Source organism: Polistes fuscatus, unplaced genomic scaffold (genome assembly GCF_010416935.1).
Source record: "Polistes fuscatus isolate 324 unplaced genomic scaffold, CU_Pfus_HIC Scaffold2, whole genome shotgun sequence".
NCBI classification, from domain to species: domain Eukaryota; kingdom Metazoa; phylum Arthropoda; class Insecta; order Hymenoptera; family Vespidae; genus Polistes; species Polistes fuscatus.
In genome coordinates this window covers 6,594,388-6,612,592 of record NW_025113096.1, presented here as the reverse complement: position 1 = coordinate 6,612,592, position 18,205 = coordinate 6,594,388, and the positions used below count along the sequence as shown (strand labels likewise).

Sequence of the window (18,205 nt, the reverse complement as noted above, 5' to 3'; positions counted from 1 at the left end):
GTAAGACTTTTGTGCAATTGTGCAACATTGCTTTTACATTAAAGTGTAAAAATATTGACAGATTATTCATTACAACAACCAACATTTTCAAATTAATATTTTTGTCTTCGATCATTTTAATTGAGTGTGTTACAAAAAAGAATATTCTAAATGGGATGTAATTAAATGAAAAAGGAAAGTCAAATGTTAAGTGCACATATATCAATAGTTCGTAAAACATGAATTATTTGATGATGATGATGATGATGATGAAAACAATAATCAATTTGTTCATAATTCTTGCTATCCTTTCTATACCCATTTGAGAGGCATAGCTTATAAGAATATAGAATATGTATAATCATTATGAACTGTAGATATTTATTCTTTTTTTCTTCCATTTTTATTTTGTTCATCTTAAGCTATGCGCGATTTTATGCTTTCGTTATTCCTCCTTTTTCCCTGTCTTTTCATAATATATTACAATTTGATTCACATTTATACACATACATAAGAATCCACGTAACTTGTGGCTTCGAGCTCATATTCTAAATTAAAATTACATACTTCGTATTGTATCATTTAAGTTGTTTGCATTGTCCTCATGATTATTTTTAATTATTTTTTATTATTTCACTTATTCGCTTTATTTAAAATCGTGAGTTCTGGTCTATTGATTGTTATATTACTATATCATGATCCTCGTATTTTAATAATATTCCATATGTCATAAAACATTAATCAGCCATTATTTTCAGTATCAAAGTATATAACTTCGTGATAAAAATCTTCCATTCGTGAAAATTCAACGGAGAATGCGTTATTTCAAGGAAGATTTTTAACAAAGATGAGACCTTCTACAGAAACTACGACAACAACGGAATTTAATCAATTCGGCCGTACAATGGAACGATATCGTGTTTTATCCAAAAGTCGCAATTTGGATAATCGTGTTGGGGTATGATATCCTGACCAACTATAAGAACTCTATTCGCGCCTTTCGGATCGGCCTGTGCTACTTCTCCATGCCATACGTAATGATTGAACAATTGTTGCATCGCAGATACATGCCTTTTTTCTTCGGGCGTTTTTGCAGTGTAAGTGCCGAGTATGGCTGCTGCATCGCTATCAGGATCTGCTAAGTTTCCGCGTGGTTGAGTCGCTACATAAAATGAAACGTTTGCTTTCATGCTGGCAACTGTCATCAACGGACAAATGACTCGTATGTCGGATATCATTCTGGCCAAACCTTCGAGAGTGGCGTTGTACCGTCTGTAAATGAAACGATAATGAAGAAAAGATTTGAATTTGGATCGATAAATTGTATCGATATAAAAATATGAATGTTTATTACCTAAGTGCTTCATTCGCTAAACCTTTAGTACCAAGTAGAGAATCGCGAACGATCTGTTCTATAGGCTTTGAGTTAACATTCGAAGAGAGATATCGTTCCGAAGTTCCGGAATGAGCAGTAGTACCTATGATGAGCTTAATAGGTAACTCACTCTTCGTCAAAATCTCACCAACATGTTCCTGCAAGATAGCACCATCTAAAATAAGCCACTCGTGAGTATCATTCCCCGGAAAAATCTCTTCCTTTTCCGGTAGTCCGATAAAATTATGGTGCCATGTATCCGGTACGGCTTTTATCAAATCTTCAGCATCCTTGGTTTGCATGCAATTTGCATCGGTGCATTTAATTATATTTATAAATGTATTGCTCAGTTCTTCAGCCAATGCTAGTTCTTGGTGAGGGAAATTCGCACTACCGCTTGAGACCCAGACTCGTGAAAAAAGACCTCGAGTTTTTCGTATTCCAATGAGTGTCGTGACTAAAGTACCGCCAGCTCTGTGACCCCAAAGAGTTATGGATGATTTGTTGCCACCGAAATGCTGGATGTTCAATTGGACCCATTGTAATGCAGCTATGATGTCTGAGAGTCCATAATTACCGGATGTTGGTGGATGCGTAGCTTGAGAAAGTGGTGCGGCCGCTAAGAATCCAAAGATTCCCAATCTAATAAAAAAAAATTCATTGTTAAACGAACGAAAAAAGTTAATTTTCTTTTTAATCATTTTTCTATGATAATACTAAATCCGTACCGGAAGTTAGGTCTAACGAAGATCATGTCGCGTACACGAGCAAGCTTTGCCGATGGTTGCATTACACCAGGTGATAATCCATCCAAAGTTTCAGCGCCAATCATGACTACTACCGGTAATGGTGAATCATATCTGACATCTGGCGTAAATACATCAAGATAGAGACAATCTTCGACCCCGTCGTATCTATTGGAAGTTTCATATTGCCAACACATCTTTGAGGAGTTGTGAGCGAGATAAGTTCCGTTCCAACAGTCTTCGAGCTTACTGAGTGGTTCAGCGAATTGCCATCGACGATTTTCAACCGGTGGCACGGCGTACGGTATCCCACGAAAAGCATATGCACCATCTTCTAAGACTCCTTGAATTAGTCCACATGATGTCACCGCTTCTATGTACTTGTCAGTTTTGTAAGATTGGTTAGCACTTCTTCTTGGTCCAGCACAGGCGACACATATGATGATAATCACCGAGAGTAGAATACACAATACAGCAGCTTTAAAGAAAACCAATTTAAATTGAAACAAATAATATCACATGAAAATCGTAAATTAGATCTTTCGAAGATGATGATGAAAATGACCATACATACCCAAAGCAAATAAATTTCGCCTCGCAGCACTGATGCAGACAACAAATAAGTGACGTTTCGGAGATTCAGCAATATCGGTGGTGTCGCCATCCAAACGAACTGTTTCCATACCGTCCTCACTTGTTATGGGATTTTTTTCTGTTCCACTATCATCAAGAGTTTCGATACTGGCTAAACCAGCGGTACCAGTTGTTCCTAATTCAGCATCTCCATCCTGCGCAATATCGAAACGAAATCAATGTTCAACCTGTTTAATATACGAAATATCTTATCAATTGGATACGTATTTATGTACCTTGGGAAATATATTCTGACCGACAAAACTGCTTATGTAAATTCTATTTTTTCCCATTTTAATTAGATCATTGATAAATACTTTAAATCGAAACTAGTAAAAGTTTAATATATGAAAGATATTGTCACGAATAACGGTAGATAAGTCTGATGTGAGCCGAAGAGCTAAGAGTAACTGAGGAAAGAATGAATCAGGTTGCACAGGTGTAATCAACACCTGGACAAGCATGTAGAGTACGGTTTACAAGTACACTCAAAACCCTGCACATTGTAACTACCTTGCACCGAATACGAGGGTAGAAAGAGAAAGAAAAAGAGAGTGGACACTGACATGAGAGATAAGGAAGAAAGTACCTACGTATTTATTTTCCTTTTTTTGAGGTGAAAAGATGGTAACGCGAGCGATACATTTTAAGCTTCAAAGTTTTGATATTTTCATTAAAAGCGAAAGTTTTTACTCGAGGATAATAAATTAGTTGAAAGAAATATTCGAACTTTTGTTTTTATATGTCCCTTGTATCAAAATGTAGACGGTTTTTTTTTAACCAGTTAGTTATGATTGACGAGTATACTTGTCATGGAGAAATGGTAATATAAAATATTATCATTTCAATTTTACAACACAATTTAGGTATACGCTTTTCAAAGAGGTTACCGTGCTAACTGGTTAACACGTTGGCTGCCGTGAGGTCACCGGTGACCTCAACATAAATAATAAATAAAACACAATTATACAACGCCGTTTATCAGCTGTAAAAAAAATTTCAGCAAAATATGCATCCCATAATAAAAAAAAGTGTAGGTGTGGCAGACAAATCATGTGAAAAAGTCAACAACATGTTAAATAACAAGTGGTAATTATTTTTTCTCTATAACGAGTATACTCGTCAATCACAGCTAACTGGTTAAAAGTGAACTTTTTGAAATTGTCCTATCGATCAAACCACTCGACAACTTCGAATGTATTTTTCTTCTAAAAACAATCTATATACACAAAGATGTTCTAGGTAAAATAATGTCCTTCCTATATAAATAAAATAGAATTTAGCTTGTTAAACGTTCGAATTTTATCCTTCTTTCGAAAATATCTCACGTCTTTCTCATTCATGTCTTATCTCTTGCACTTTGAAACAGAACCTAGACTAAAGGCAAAGGAAGAGTTGAAAAAAAGAGGATGATAAAAGGACGCGGTTCGAAGAAAAGCTTGTACGTGCCCGAGAGGCTTGAAAAACCTCGTAAGGTTTCACGAAAGGGTTTACGCTCTGGATGGTTTCATATCCGACAAGCCGCAACACCATGTATTTAGTTTCACTAAATTTTATTTTTCCTCTTCTTCTTTTCTTTTTATTCACATATTCAAAAATAATATTTATCGATTAGGATTTAGAAAAAAAGACATTCCCCAAGCGACGCACGCTTGTCTAAAATCCCAAAAACGCGCGCAAAATAAAAAAAAGAAGTTTCATTTCTGGACTTTTAACCCGTGGAATATGTTTAGTGGACCCTGTAGCGTCTTTATTAACCATTTTTTTTATAAAAACGTCGAACATCCTCATAATTATCTTACGTTTTCAGAATTTGGAACCAATGTACGACGTGTTTACATTTTTCATCGATTTTCTATAAAATAAAAAACTTTACCTTATTCTTCTTTCTAGGAAACACGGAAACCAATGGTAATCTAATAGCATTTAGGATTCCCTTTCGTCCTTCTTTCTCCTTCGATTCCTTAGCCGGCGTTGTTGGTTTTTCAGGAACAGAAGGCGCACTTTGTTCGTTTTCCTTCGTCATAACAACTGTGGTTTCTGTGTCCGCCGATTCGGCAGGTTTACTTTCATCGTCCTACCAAATAACATATCAACAATTTTATCTATGATTGAATGAAATATATTTAAAAAACAGTTAGAAAAATAAAAATCAAATTTTTCTTGCAATTTAAAACACAAATTGCCTAATAGTGTTCAGTACTTTTTCTTCGACATGTTCAAATCTATGATTCAATGTTAAAAGAAACGCATAATTCAACAACACTACATTTTCTGTTATTATTTTTCTTTTATTCAAAATTGATTATGGTTTTAAAGACAGTATTATTTAATTAGATAAATATGGTAGTATAAATTTGTTTTTTATATTAATACTTTTTCCAAGGATTCTACATTTGGCACACATCATAATCTCGTATAGATAAGCATAAACTTCTTGTGTTCAGAAGGGATACAGATGGTGATTCTATATTTGGTTTTTGAATGTCCTTTCAAGTGGCGTCGCGTGGCCTAACCATCGAGTACTCGAGAAAGAGAAAGAAAAAGAAGAAATAGATGCGTGCATACACTTAGAAGAGCATGGAAATTTACGAAGTGGCATTGGTAAACCTACCAGTAAATTCTTTTCTTTCAAGGTGAAAGCGTGTTTTCTTACTGGTTATACTATAAACTACTATAATTAAATTTATACATAGTAGATGCCACGTATTTTGTTATTTTCTAAAACCTATTAACATTATAAAATAATTATTCCTTCTCGTGTTAGTAAAAATTTCCATCCGAACATTTATTTTGAGATTTTTATGTTATTTTAGTCAATAAGAATAATCACGACCAAAATAAATTCAAAGACGACATGACATTGGCTCCACGAGGACGTTGCCAAATCTCACGTGATACTGCTGCTCATAAGTTTTTCAATTTGGTTTAAGCGAATTAAAGAAAGAAAATAAAATAAATAAATGTACTCATGAACTTGAATGAGAGAGATTCGTGATGTCCATTCAGTGGTTTCCTTATGGCGCCAAACGAAACTTGCAATAGAGATTTGGATTTGTCTGCACGGAAGGAATTCGATAAAATTATTTTAACTAAATCATATTATTGTATTGTAAAACATCCGTGAATTTTTAATGTGTAAAAAATATAATAAAAATATTTATCTTGTTTAATTCAAATATTTACAATCCAAATAACAGTCGTACTGTTTTCAACTGAGTTCAACTTAAAAATCTTATAATATTTATCATATGCATTGGTTTAATTTTATTTTTAATTCAACAAAAAAGATATTTAATCAGTTGCATTATAATCGTTTATCACAAACTCACGAGATAGAAAGTTTAAATCTAACGAACAATAGCGTGTATTGCTTACCAATAATACAATAGAATTTTATGACGAATCGTTCAATAAAGCTATTGGATATCTAACAATAAGATTAATTACGCTTGCAAACTCCTTGATGCTGTTGTCTGAAAAGAAAATGTAAGTGAAATTCTTCTTCCTTTAAACTTTCGTAACATTTTCATTAATTTATTTTCACTTAAATGATTCCTCTCGAGTATTATAGATGAAACACCGGAAACGAGGGTTGGTCACGCAGAGGAAAAAGTCCAATTTTCTAGTCTGTTGGATTCTATCGTTGAAATTTTCGAAGGGGGAAAATTTCGACAGTCATTTTTTTACGATTGTGTATAAAAAAATTATTTTTAAGTTTCTGCGATATTTGATCAATGAGTTCGATTACAAAATTCAATTAAAAGAACAAAAAGATAAAAGAAACGAAAATGTAAGGCAACTTTAGTTAATATAATTTATGAATCATAATATTGATGAGACATAAATCAAGAGAAACAAAATATCAAAGTCAAGAAGTAACTTCAAATAGTACGAGAACAATTTCTGCAATGAAAGACGAGACTGATATGCTCGATCGATAATAACAAAGTTCAATTTACCTTACGTTATAATCAAGAATCATAAATAAGTTTAGGATCATGAGTCATGATCTCATGATGCTGATGTGAACTTTTCGTCTTCTTTCAATCTCTAATCAATAGAACTTTTAAAATATTCACATGGACGATTGGTATAATCTATTAACATTCAGTGTACATAATTTTGTAATAATATCATTTAGATTAATTGTTAGCAATATGTTCTCTTCAATCAATCCAAATTTGTGGCCCAATACGCACATAAATATAAACAAAGTATTTGTCTTATAAATATTCTATTAATAAAACAATTTTATCATAAAATTATTATAAATTATCACGCCTATATTTTCGACTAATTTCAGAAAATTGTTTAATATTTTCATTAAAAAAAAAATTAAATATTCCTTTTTTAATAATATTTGTTTTACAAATTTCTAAAAATATTTATTAATTAAACTATCAAAAATTTATTTTTCTATTTGAAATGAACTGAATATAAGAATGCACGTGAAACTTCTCCCTTCGTTTTCTTTATTGGGTCTTACTGCACTTGCACAGTGCATGGTCCTGATGAACCCCGCAACTATGTAAAATTAAAAAAACCAGTATCCTATCAATTTGATTCTTCCCTTTTAAGATGATATTAAACCAGAATCAACATTGTGATACTTTCTTTACGAGCTTGCACGCACACGTGCTAATCTCTTAACAAATATTATTCCTATTTAACGTTCGATAAAATAAAACTTTCTATGAAAAAACAAAAATACATGCATATCTATTCTTCATCAAAGGAAATATCAATTTTCATTAATTTACGTTTCATCTGCTCCACGTTCTTTATATTTTTTCTCTTTACTTCTTATTTTTGTGATACTGAATTTGGATCAGACCATGATTCGTTTCTTATTTCGAGCAGCTGTTGCTGTTGCAAGAAAGGATTTCTTCTCAGCCTCCAAAAAACCTTCCAACGTACAATTTCCAACGTTTCAATCCTTTACTTATTCAAGTATACTAATTCAGAACTCGAATTTCCAAGACTGTTGTTAGCCAGTCGTTCCTATAATCGTTTCGTGACTACACTAGAGAAAAAGAGAGAGAGAGAAATCTTTGATTGAGTGATTATAGGTCTGTGAATCCTCAGTTTCTCGATTGAACTCTCATCCGATCATTGAAAAGTGTTCGGTTGTAGTCTAGCACTGGAAGAAGATCACCTTTTCCAATAATGACTTTTATCCAGTCACCTCGTTCTTATTTTCTCGATTCGAAACTCGAGTCCATCAGTCTATCTTCACAAGTAATCCTTGTTTCAAGTACAATGCTATAAGAATCTCGATTAGATTTAAAAAAATAATTCCTTTTAAGAAGGTCATCGTATACTGTCCAAGATCGATAAGTTCTAACGTAAGTTCAAGTTAAATCGCTGGATCGTGTTAGTTTTTTTTTTTACAGGAAATTTAATATTGGGTTAATACAGGCTTGATTTTCATTAAGCAATGAACATTATCATTATTATTCTTATTTTTTTTTGTTCAGTATAAGCGTCCTCGTTACTAGGTCTTCATCGTGAAGAACCTGTTCCTAAAATGCTTAACAACGACGTCTCGTTGCTCTTCTCTTAGGTTCTTCTAAGTACCACTTCGATACTGTCTAGTCATCTTCTTGCCGGTAACTGTTTTTTCACCCTCTCTTTCTTAATTTCTTTTTTTTCTTATTCTCGAAATAAGTACTGTGTATATTATATGCACACGATACGTAACTCGTTTCTTTCTTTTTATTCTCTTTACCTACCTTTCTCTTTTTCAATATTCCAAGTACCACGCCTGGGCACGTACTTTATGTACTTCTGTATATGTGTATGTGTACATGCACACATTGACAAGAGTATGCATACCCTTTTAGAGTGTGCCGCGTTGTACGCGACTATGGCTACTGATCATTCGCAACGCTCTTGCACATTTCGATTAGTTCTCGTCTGGGTGTCTATTTCTTCTCTTTTATCCTACAATTGCCATCGATGCTTGTAATAAATAAGAAAAATTTCCGAAATTTTATCACATTTATTTCTCATATACTAGATCGTCTCAAAAGTTTCTTAGCAAGTTTCTTCTTTTTCTCATGTCAATAATTTTACGTGCAGAATATTCTTTATTTTATGTTATTTTTTACTAACAATGAATAATGTACAGCGTAGAACAAAAATATGGGAGAAAAATGGATCGTATATTGTTCAATAAAATAACAAAATAATTAATATTGTGTGTGTAAAACTTTAATTTAAGAAAAGCAAGATGGACGACTAATATTTTTCATATTTTCGATACAAAATCGAAGAATTCATGACTAAATTTTGAATGTTAATAATAACAAGGAAACTTTTATTTTTTCGCTTTACTTATAATAAATAAAGAGAATAACAAATTTATTGTCTGATAAGACAACATTGGATTAAAATATAAATTCAAAAAATACTTCCAATAATAAAATTTTATATAAATGTTTAAACTTGTTTAAAACTTCCTTCATGAAATTTAAATCACGATTAAACTATAGTTGAGAAGAGATCTTTTCAATAGTTCAGATTCATTAAGTGGTCATCTTTAATTAAACGTAATTCAGATTAGTTACACCAGTTTTTTTTCATCGTCCAACATAGGAGGACATTATAGTGCAGTTTAGATTGACAAAAAGAACCTATCACCTTTTCCTTTATCTTCTCTAACTCTTGGCATGGCATAAGCATTGATTAACGTCGATTTAATTTAATAGCCCCTACCCTTCTTATTTTTCTTTTGTTACTTTATTAGACCTATTCTCACTAGCATTTGAAAAAGTTTAACAAACAAAGCGACCTTTCGTTCATTTCTTATTTCCTTTCTAACATTTTATTTGATGGCGATACGCATTATGTTTAGAGAAAGATATAATTGGAAGGAATAGTAACTGAAGTGGTATACTCCGAATTTTAGTCTACTGAGAATGTACTGAGAACGTGTGCAACTACGCGAAAAGATAAAAAATTCTTTGGATAAAAGAAGAAAATACTAAAGACTTTAGCGTATTCGATTCAATAATGAAAATTTCTAAAATTATTTAAAAATTTGAAAGAAAATAAGGAAAGATCATTTTACCAAAAAAAAGGGGGGGGGCTGAAGGGAAATCGGTTAAATAACCGATAAGTATTATGAAGTTTAATGAAGTTCACTTCCTATTCCATCGAGGGACATTTTTAAGGGCAATTTAATTTAGATAAAACTAATAGTTTCAATAAAATGGGCCGTTTAAATTAAATTTTGATGAAATAGCTAAAGAGAGAAGAAAAAAGGGTGGAGATAGTGCTGCCACCAAAGGGATTTGTGGCAAGAAACAGAAGCCGTTCATTCGTTCGGTGAGCATCCTCTTTCTTTCTCTCTTTCTCTCTCTCCCTCTCTACAGCAAGAGAAATCGATATCAGACACAACTTTCACCCCTCTTCCTTTTCATCGAGCCACCATTGTCGTCATGCTACCATACACTGCAGCCACCACCGGCACGAAATTTCTATGTTAAAACGCATTGCTAATATTCCTGTTAAAACAATTGTACTACCTCGAAATGTAAAACGGACATTTAAAATTTTCATCGCCATTGCTGCAATAATACAATTTTTGTGTGTTTATGTTTATATCATCAGAATAAAAAATTAAAATTTTGTTTGCCGGGTATTTGGAATGGCGGCATCATAGGCTCATAATTTTTTCAACAACGGAAACTAACAATTCATATTTACAAATGAAAAAAAAACTATTGTAATTCCATTAATAAATCGATTAGGATTTTGTTTTCTACTTTTTTTGTTCGTAGTTAAGCGAGTTTTTCGGCATCCTCTGTTATAAACCATCCCCTTGTATAAATTGCATTTTGAAATAATAATTTATTAATAATATTACGTTATTCCTAACATAAATGAATACTATGAATAAAGCAAAGATTGTCAAGAAAACGCCATCACCATTGTAACAACTATTGTGTCAAAAGATCCGAATAATTTGGACGATAAATTTTGATTGTGTAAGTACAGGGCTCCAGGACTACGCTGACACGCATAGCAAGCTGTTCGATACAATCTATCGATGTAAACACACGCCGATATTGCTGTGTAGGTGAGAAGATATAATAAAAGAGAAAGAGAGTGCACAATATCACATCATGCTTGGCCATGTGGTGGTGTGCTCTTGGCAGAGGGTTCCTGTTATTCTGGTTTTGGCCTTTAGCTTTTGACCACCCCAAAAAAGCAGATCTGCCGGAAAAAAAGGACAGAAAAGAACGTAAGGTTCTCGTTAAAGAGAAAGAGAGAGAAAAAGAGAGAAAGAGATAAAATCATTAACTAGCATAAGAGGAATATACAGATGACAGAAACAAACTAGTTAATACACTTGTTCATCTATCTAATTAGATAAAAAAGTAAATGAGACTGCGAACAAAAGTAGACTTTTTATTTAAATAATTAATACTGAAAAGATGGATAAACATAACTATTCCACTCGGATTAATTAGAATCGATAATTCGTGAGTGAAAAAAAAAGTTCGTATGACATGAAAAAAGAAATAAAATGAGCGCTTCCGGTTCCTGCACCAGGTGGTACATTATTAAAGTAGTACAATAAAAATAGTCTCTTTCCTGTTCGAGACATGCACACGTACCAACAACCAAAAGACTGGAGCGTGAAAATCATTGTTAAGTTCATGATAATCGTGTCACTAATGATCAAGTATATTTATATATGCATTTATATGTTTATTCATAATTTATAAGATAAAAATTGACTAAATCATATAAAAAATATTAAAAAATATCCTTCGAGGAAATTAATCATAAAAAATGCTAGAATTATTTAAGAATCCAATTTGTTCGTTCCGGGGGTCTAGAATCAATGTTAGAAATTAATCACCCGTGAGAACACACCTAGCGTTTACCTAAACCCATGACCCCATCTTTTTTGTGGGCCATAGTTTGAATTATAGGTGCAACAAATAGGTGATAGGTTCTTATTTTATCTTGAATCTATGTTAATGTTGCAAATAAGAAACAATTAAATATTTAACAAATTCTATTAAACCAAATCTAATTGTAAATATTTTCCTTAATTAAATCAATGAAAATTCATGTCCTATTTTTATTCGTTACATTATATTAACTATGAAAAAAAAAAGAAAACAAAAATATGTTATAGCTTAAAGATGTGTCTACGAGTCTTCATAAATCATCTCCTCCCTCGACTTTAGACTAACAAGTTTACATGCAAACCTTTTTTTTTATATACATCTAAATCTACGAGTTGAAAATAAAAGAAGCGTAGAAAGAAGCAAGCGTCTGAGAGATAGAAAAAATTCATAGCAGGAGAAAACTATGAAACGTGAAAAATAATATTTTGACTAGTAGAACCAGATTGAGAACAGCCCTTCTTCTTGCTCCAACGTGTTTATCAGCGTTAATTGATTAATCTTTCACACCATTCATTGATTTTTCACGTCAGTTTTTAACCGTACTCGCGTTTCTTCAGCTGCTTTCAAAAAAATCAACACGAGTTCATCGACCTTTAATTTAATAACGCGTGTCGATATTTAATTAAAAAATTTATTTAATATTTGTATTCATTTTCTATTTTGTTGACAATATTATAAAATTTAGTTTATTCGTCAGTTAGTTCGTAAGCCTGCTGGTTCGAAATATGACATAGTAATACATCCAACGGTTTTTCAAATCTCCCCTCAGAACACCGAAAAGAGGAAAACACATTTTCCCGTCCCCAAGCTATTCTCATTTACACTCGAATAATCCGAGATCAGGAGGCATCAGCAGGCATAAGCAAATATGTGATTTGTATACCAACGATTCCGAATTTAGTAGCACAAATGTACGAAACATATGGAAACAGTCGGAAGTTGAAGAATATTGTATATATATATATATATATGTGTGTGTGTATTTCTATTTGAACGACTCCATTATATTTGACTTACCATATTGTAGCGAATCACAGCTATCTACAATGAACAGTAATACTTAAACCACCGTAATTCGATAAATCAGAAATCGTACGCTGTTATTTACGGATTTATGAAAATACGCAAGGAATTAGTAAATATTAAGTTCATCGATCTAATGTAAAATATTGTTGGTATTTCGAAAGTTACGATTCGGAGTAATAGGAGGTGATCATCTACCCAAGAAGTTTATTTGCCAATTAAGAGAGTAATAAGACGAGTTAAGGGCAATTGGAGAAATTAGTCGCGTGCAATGGCTCGAGGAGACTGTCGTATTGTCACCAGTCTGGGAATTTCAAAAGAGACGCAACGAGAAGAGAGTGAACAAAACGGAGTTAGAAAGAAACAAACAAAAAAGAGCTAAGACATCTCACGAAAAAAGAGATGAGCTTCGTTAAATTTTCCATGGACACGAAGAAGACCATTTACGTCTCTCTTTTACACGCGCACACCTAGAAATGATTTTATTTTACTCCTATTCTATGTTTTTTTCTTCTACAGAAAGCTATATTTCTTTTTTGCACACTCACTCCTCGGTATACGTAGACCTAAACCTTCGTGCTCCTTAGATCGACCAAATTTGACACCTTTATCCGAAGAAATATTTTTATGTATTTTTGGGGAAATTTGCAAATTTGCATTTGTAAATTTGGGGGAATTTGAAATTTTCTAATCTAATACGTTCACTGTTAAAATTTTATCGTATTTTAATAACATTTTTTTATTACTCTCTCTCATTTTTGTTCTTTCTTCTTTCTTCTTTTTTCTTAGGAAAATTTCGTTTTAATATTTTTTAATGTAATTTTCAATCTCCCAAATGATAAACCAGAATAATTTACTTGTGAAGTCTTCAATTATTTGTAAAAATCGAAACAAAAACACGTACGAGTTACATTTTACGTGAATTTTCTAGTTTTACAATTAGCATACTACATAAAAAGAAAAAAGACGCGTACGCCGCACCGTGGCCGCATATATCTTTGAATTTATTCAAGCATTTTTTTCAAAAACAAGTGCTTCTTATTATCGTACAACTAAGCCATAAGTGGTAGAAAGTGTAATTTATTACACAAGTTACAACCTTCAATAAAAAAATAGAAAAAATTCTTTCTATTTTTAAATGATGTGTAAATTTAATTTTACAATTGCGAAAAAACAAATTACTGGACATAACCTTAAAAAAAAATAATAAGAAAAAAGAGAAAGCAAACTTTATTCTCGAAAAAGTAGCTTTATAAACATTTTTTTAAAGATGAACATAAAAGACAAGACAACAAAATAGTAGACGGCGGACGTACGTTAACAAAAATTTCTACGAACGTCAACAAAATGTGGGCCGAAAAATAGAAAGAAAAGTATCTTCGACGATGTGAATGAACGCAATTGAATATTAAAAAAACAAAGAATTAAGTTCAATTATTTTGAAAGTGTAAAGCAAAATGCAATAGAATTAATAACGGTTTGACGAAATTTCTTAAAAGATGACAGATTTTCTCCATAAATGAGTCATTTGAGATAGCTTGTGAACCATGGCAGCTAAAAAGTGAAATTAGCTGAGAACATTATTCATTGAAAATAAAGGAAATCATGTCCGAATATTTCTTTCAACAAATTCGAAAGTATACTCGTCGAACAAAAGAATAAAAATAAAAATAAAATAAAAGTAAAAATGTCCTATACTTCATATGAGAAAGTTGAGTTCCTTTCAAGGACACAATTAAATATTTTATTATAAAATATTTTTATGAAAATGTTTGAATTTATGACGAAAGGAAAATAAATTTTTTTGTAAATAAAATTTATCAGGAGAAGCATTGAAGTGTTTCAAATTTGAACATTGACAACGAAGGCATATCAAAAAAGATTATTTTCTTAGGCTTGTAAATCGACGATCAATCCGATATCAGTCTATTATTATGTGTTTTTTAACGTTGCTATGGAAACCCTTTAGCAAGGTAAACTTGGCTTCGAAGAAGGGAAACGCTACCCTCATGGTGCGTTCACGAAGGGTGCTTGCAACCCCGTAACGATTTTCTTTTTCAACGTTAAACCGCATGACGTCAAACGGTGCACCTGGCATTGACGAAGAACTCATTTAAAGGACGATTAATAAACAAAAAACAAAAGAAAATTGTGTACGCCTGAAAAAGGATCATTAAGAGAATTATTGGATAATTGTTTGACATTTCTATCTACCCATAATTGTTCATAAACAATAGTAATATTATTAAAATAATTGATAATTATATTTATATAAGTCTTACGATGTGTAAGCATTTTTTAATGCGATAATTTTGGATATTACTGTTAAGTGGAGTTTAAATTTACCTTGCAAGGTTCCTTGCTCTTGGTACGACAAAATCCTGGCATCTTGATACCACCGATAGGTATCTTCTTCTTCGGCTTATGCTCCTCAGATTCTAAATCAGGTACAGGTGCAGCACCGGTATGTTTAGTGTTCTCAACGTTCAACATCTTCTCTCTCTCCTCCTCGGCGATTTCCTTTTTGTCCATACTTTTATCTTTATCCTGATCTGCTCGGCTCATCGTTCACCACTGAATAAACATAATACCATTGAATAGAGTATTGAAAAAATATTTATATTCGAATCAAACATTCTAACACAATCAATTAAATAAATATTTACATTTTATTATTATTTGATTATGTATTAATTAATATTATTTATTATTAAAAAATTAACTTTGAAAATACTGTCAAATAAAAATTCAAGATAATAGGATCTTGTATTTTAATGTTGAAAGAAAACTAGAAATGTACTTTTTATCATCAATAAACAAATGAAAAAGTACGTTATATCATTCTTATTATATCCTCTAATCTCGCTTAATTATAAGACCAAGAGAATGTATTGTTATTATTAAATAATTTAATAAGCGTACATTACGCGTTTTTGTTCGACAAAACGAATCGTCGTGGTTCTTCAATCAACCAAATTTAATTACATTTCCTGCATCTGATTGGAACCAATTTACTGTTGCAATTTAGAATTCTTATTAAACTATATATGTGTCATTATTCGGAAACAGTAACAATATTACTATATGAGATAAATATAGAAAAAATACAAACAGATGTTAAAAGAAGATAAATCAAATCAGATAAAAAAAAGAAAATTAGTTTAATTTTGACTCTCATATAATTATTTGTTATGAAGTAGAGAATACAATTTTTCTTACAATTAGTAATATATTCGTAACGAGTGGATAAACAACAAAATAAGAAGTTAGAATTCAAAATATTTTTGATTTATTTTATTATTTAATTATTATAGTAATTTTCTATTGTGTATAGATGTAAGTACATGAGTGTGCGTATGTAAGTGTGTAGTAAACAGTAATATTATTTTCAGTCGATAGACCCTGCACGAATATGTGTAGATAGAATGCGAGTTCGAGGACCGGTAGCGCACAATCGATCGATTTACGTCTGGACGTCTCGACGCGCCTAATATACACCTCTATATTATACCTTTTACAAATAATGTGATTTTCTCTATCGTAATATTTCGAAAATATCTATCAATTAAATTACTTACGTACAAGCATATTAACACCGGTAATTATATCAGTGAACTAATTGTAAGTCGTAACAATTAGAAAAATTGATTTCTCTCTCTCTCTCGTGATTTATTTTATTTTATAATTATTTATGTTACAAAATAAAACCTACAATCAAATATTTTGTTGGTCATTTATTTTATATTTTTATTTATTTATTTATTTATAATATACTCAACTTTACAGCCACAAATTGGACTTGATTTACAATCTCCTAATAACGAATTTATGCCTCTGTATTTATTTTATATTACAATTATTAATATTCTAACATAAATTGTAAAACCAATGTTATCGTTTTGTAATTTTTTTGCAATTTTCAAACTTAATCCATAACTAACCGACAAATATATTTATTTACTATCTAAAATATATTTTTTCAAGTACACGGTTTTAGGATTGAAAAGAACATTTTTACAAGGACCTTCTACGAATTTGTATAAAGGTATTCACTTCTATTTATAAAAATAGAACAAGAATTTTACAGATAACGAATTTCTACCATTGGAAAAGAAGCAAGAAAGAAAGAACGAACGAAGGAAAACGGTTGAAGATATAATTTCTAACAGATACTTTGGAACAAGGTTTCAGATTCTACTTTCTCTACAGGAAATAACAGTTTGAACTTCTTCCAATCGAAAGATGCAATGTGAAAAAAATACCTTTGTTATTTGAGAAAAAAAAGCGACGAGATCTATTTCGATTGCTTTTGATACTCTAAAATTCCAGCAAACCTGATGAAATCAAGCAATCGAGAAAAATTTTATCTTTCATTTAATTGAAAATAATTGAATAATATTGAAATAATTCGTTTCAAAATTCAATATTTTTTTTTGGAGTATCATACACAAAAATGTATAAATTAAGTAACGAGTTTTATAATTTTATGCCAATAAGAAAAATAAATTTTGTTGATCACATAGGTGGAGTTTCGCAAATGTGTTTTATAGTTAAAAAAAAAAAAATAAAAAACTTGCTTACCTCTTTCAAGTAATATTCGATAGCGATGATCATCCAACTTCGCACTATAATTTACGTATGCGAGTTGAGACTAACTTTAATTTTTTACAATGAATTTCTTGTTATTTTTTTTCGATTTACAATAATGACAAATCGATAAAAAGAAAAAAAAAAGAATATATATATATATATATAGAGAGAGAGAGAGAGAGAATGAGAAAAAGAGTAAGGGTTCCAAATAATACAGTACGATAAAATTATCGAAAATTTTCTCTACATACTAAACACTCGCGACAACGGTAAGCGCACAACTGAACATTCATAGACAACGGAAGAAACGGAAGCGTTGTAAAAGAAGCGCGCTGAAGTATCAGCCAACCAGAAACTCGAATTACTTATAATTGACCTGAAATCCGCTAGTGGCTCCACCACATCAATTTTGTCGGTTTCGCGCGCATGTCTCTAATATTTTATTTTTACAAAATTATATCCAAAAAGAATGATATTTTATATATAGAAATATAGCGTACTTTCTAAAAAACAAGTCCTTTACACAAATCTATAGATTCTAGCATTAAATTTAATCTTATTTCAAAGCAATATTTAATTTTATCTTCTTAATTCTATATCATAAAAAAATAAAGAAACATCCCCTGACCTCTGTCGGAAAAGTGAAAAAACAAAATACGAAATGGGCGTAATTTTTGGAATAATTGATATTTTATTATTATTGTAACTGTAACTTTAAATTATAATTATGATTTCTATACCTTATGAACGATGACATTATTTTAATTAAACTATCACGAAAGGAAATAAAAATCAATATTATGCTTGTCGCTTGATAAACAATAAACTCTAATGAAAGTTTAATTCTCGAAATCAAAAAACAAAGAACTAAAATTGTATCCGTTTATTTTTTTATAAATACTTCTTATAAATATTGTCAAATTTACTTA

General features: G+C 31.3%; 1 protein-coding gene across 3 annotated transcripts; it reads right to left on the bottom strand.

Annotated features, from left to right (window-relative positions):
* Positions 1-379: 379 nt before the first annotated feature.
* Positions 380-17,606, bottom strand: LOC122516806 (neurotactin). 3 transcript variants are annotated; one of them, XM_043634951.1, is made up of 7 exons: positions 17,268-17,606; positions 15,033-15,260; positions 4,610-4,810; positions 2,675-2,888; positions 2,083-2,578; positions 1,334-1,996; positions 380-1,251 (listed from the first exon to the last, which is right to left on the bottom strand). In XM_043634951.1, exons 2-7 carry the CDS (start codon positions 15,249-15,251, stop codon positions 864-866), a joined length of 2,181 nt encoding a protein of 726 aa, XP_043490886.1. In that variant the 5' UTR covers positions 15,252-15,260; positions 17,268-17,606; the 3' UTR covers positions 380-863. The 3 variants fall into 3 exon arrangements, with proteins under 3 accessions (XP_043490886.1, XP_043490887.1, XP_043490888.1); XM_043634952.1 differs by lacking the exon at positions 17,268-17,606 and adding an exon at positions 16,265-16,369; XM_043634953.1 differs by lacking the exon at positions 17,268-17,606 and adding an exon at positions 16,269-16,365.
* Between the last annotated feature and the right edge of the window lie 599 nt (positions 17,607-18,205).

Excerpts from the sequence above, each read along its gene's own strand:
- LOC122516806 (XM_043634951.1), bottom strand. The coding sequence starts at position 15,251 with ATGAGCCGAGCAGATCAGGATAAAGATAAAAGTATGGACAAAAAGGAA. Across the intron at positions 4,811-15,032 it reads AGAGCAAGGAACCTTGCAAG|GACGATGAAAGTAAACCTGC; the intron begins GTAAATTTAAAC and ends GTTATTTGGTAG. Across the intron at positions 2,889-4,609 it reads TTCCTAGAAAGAAGAATAAG|GATGGAGATGCTGAATTAGG; the intron begins GTAAAGTTTTTT and ends GATATTGCGCAG.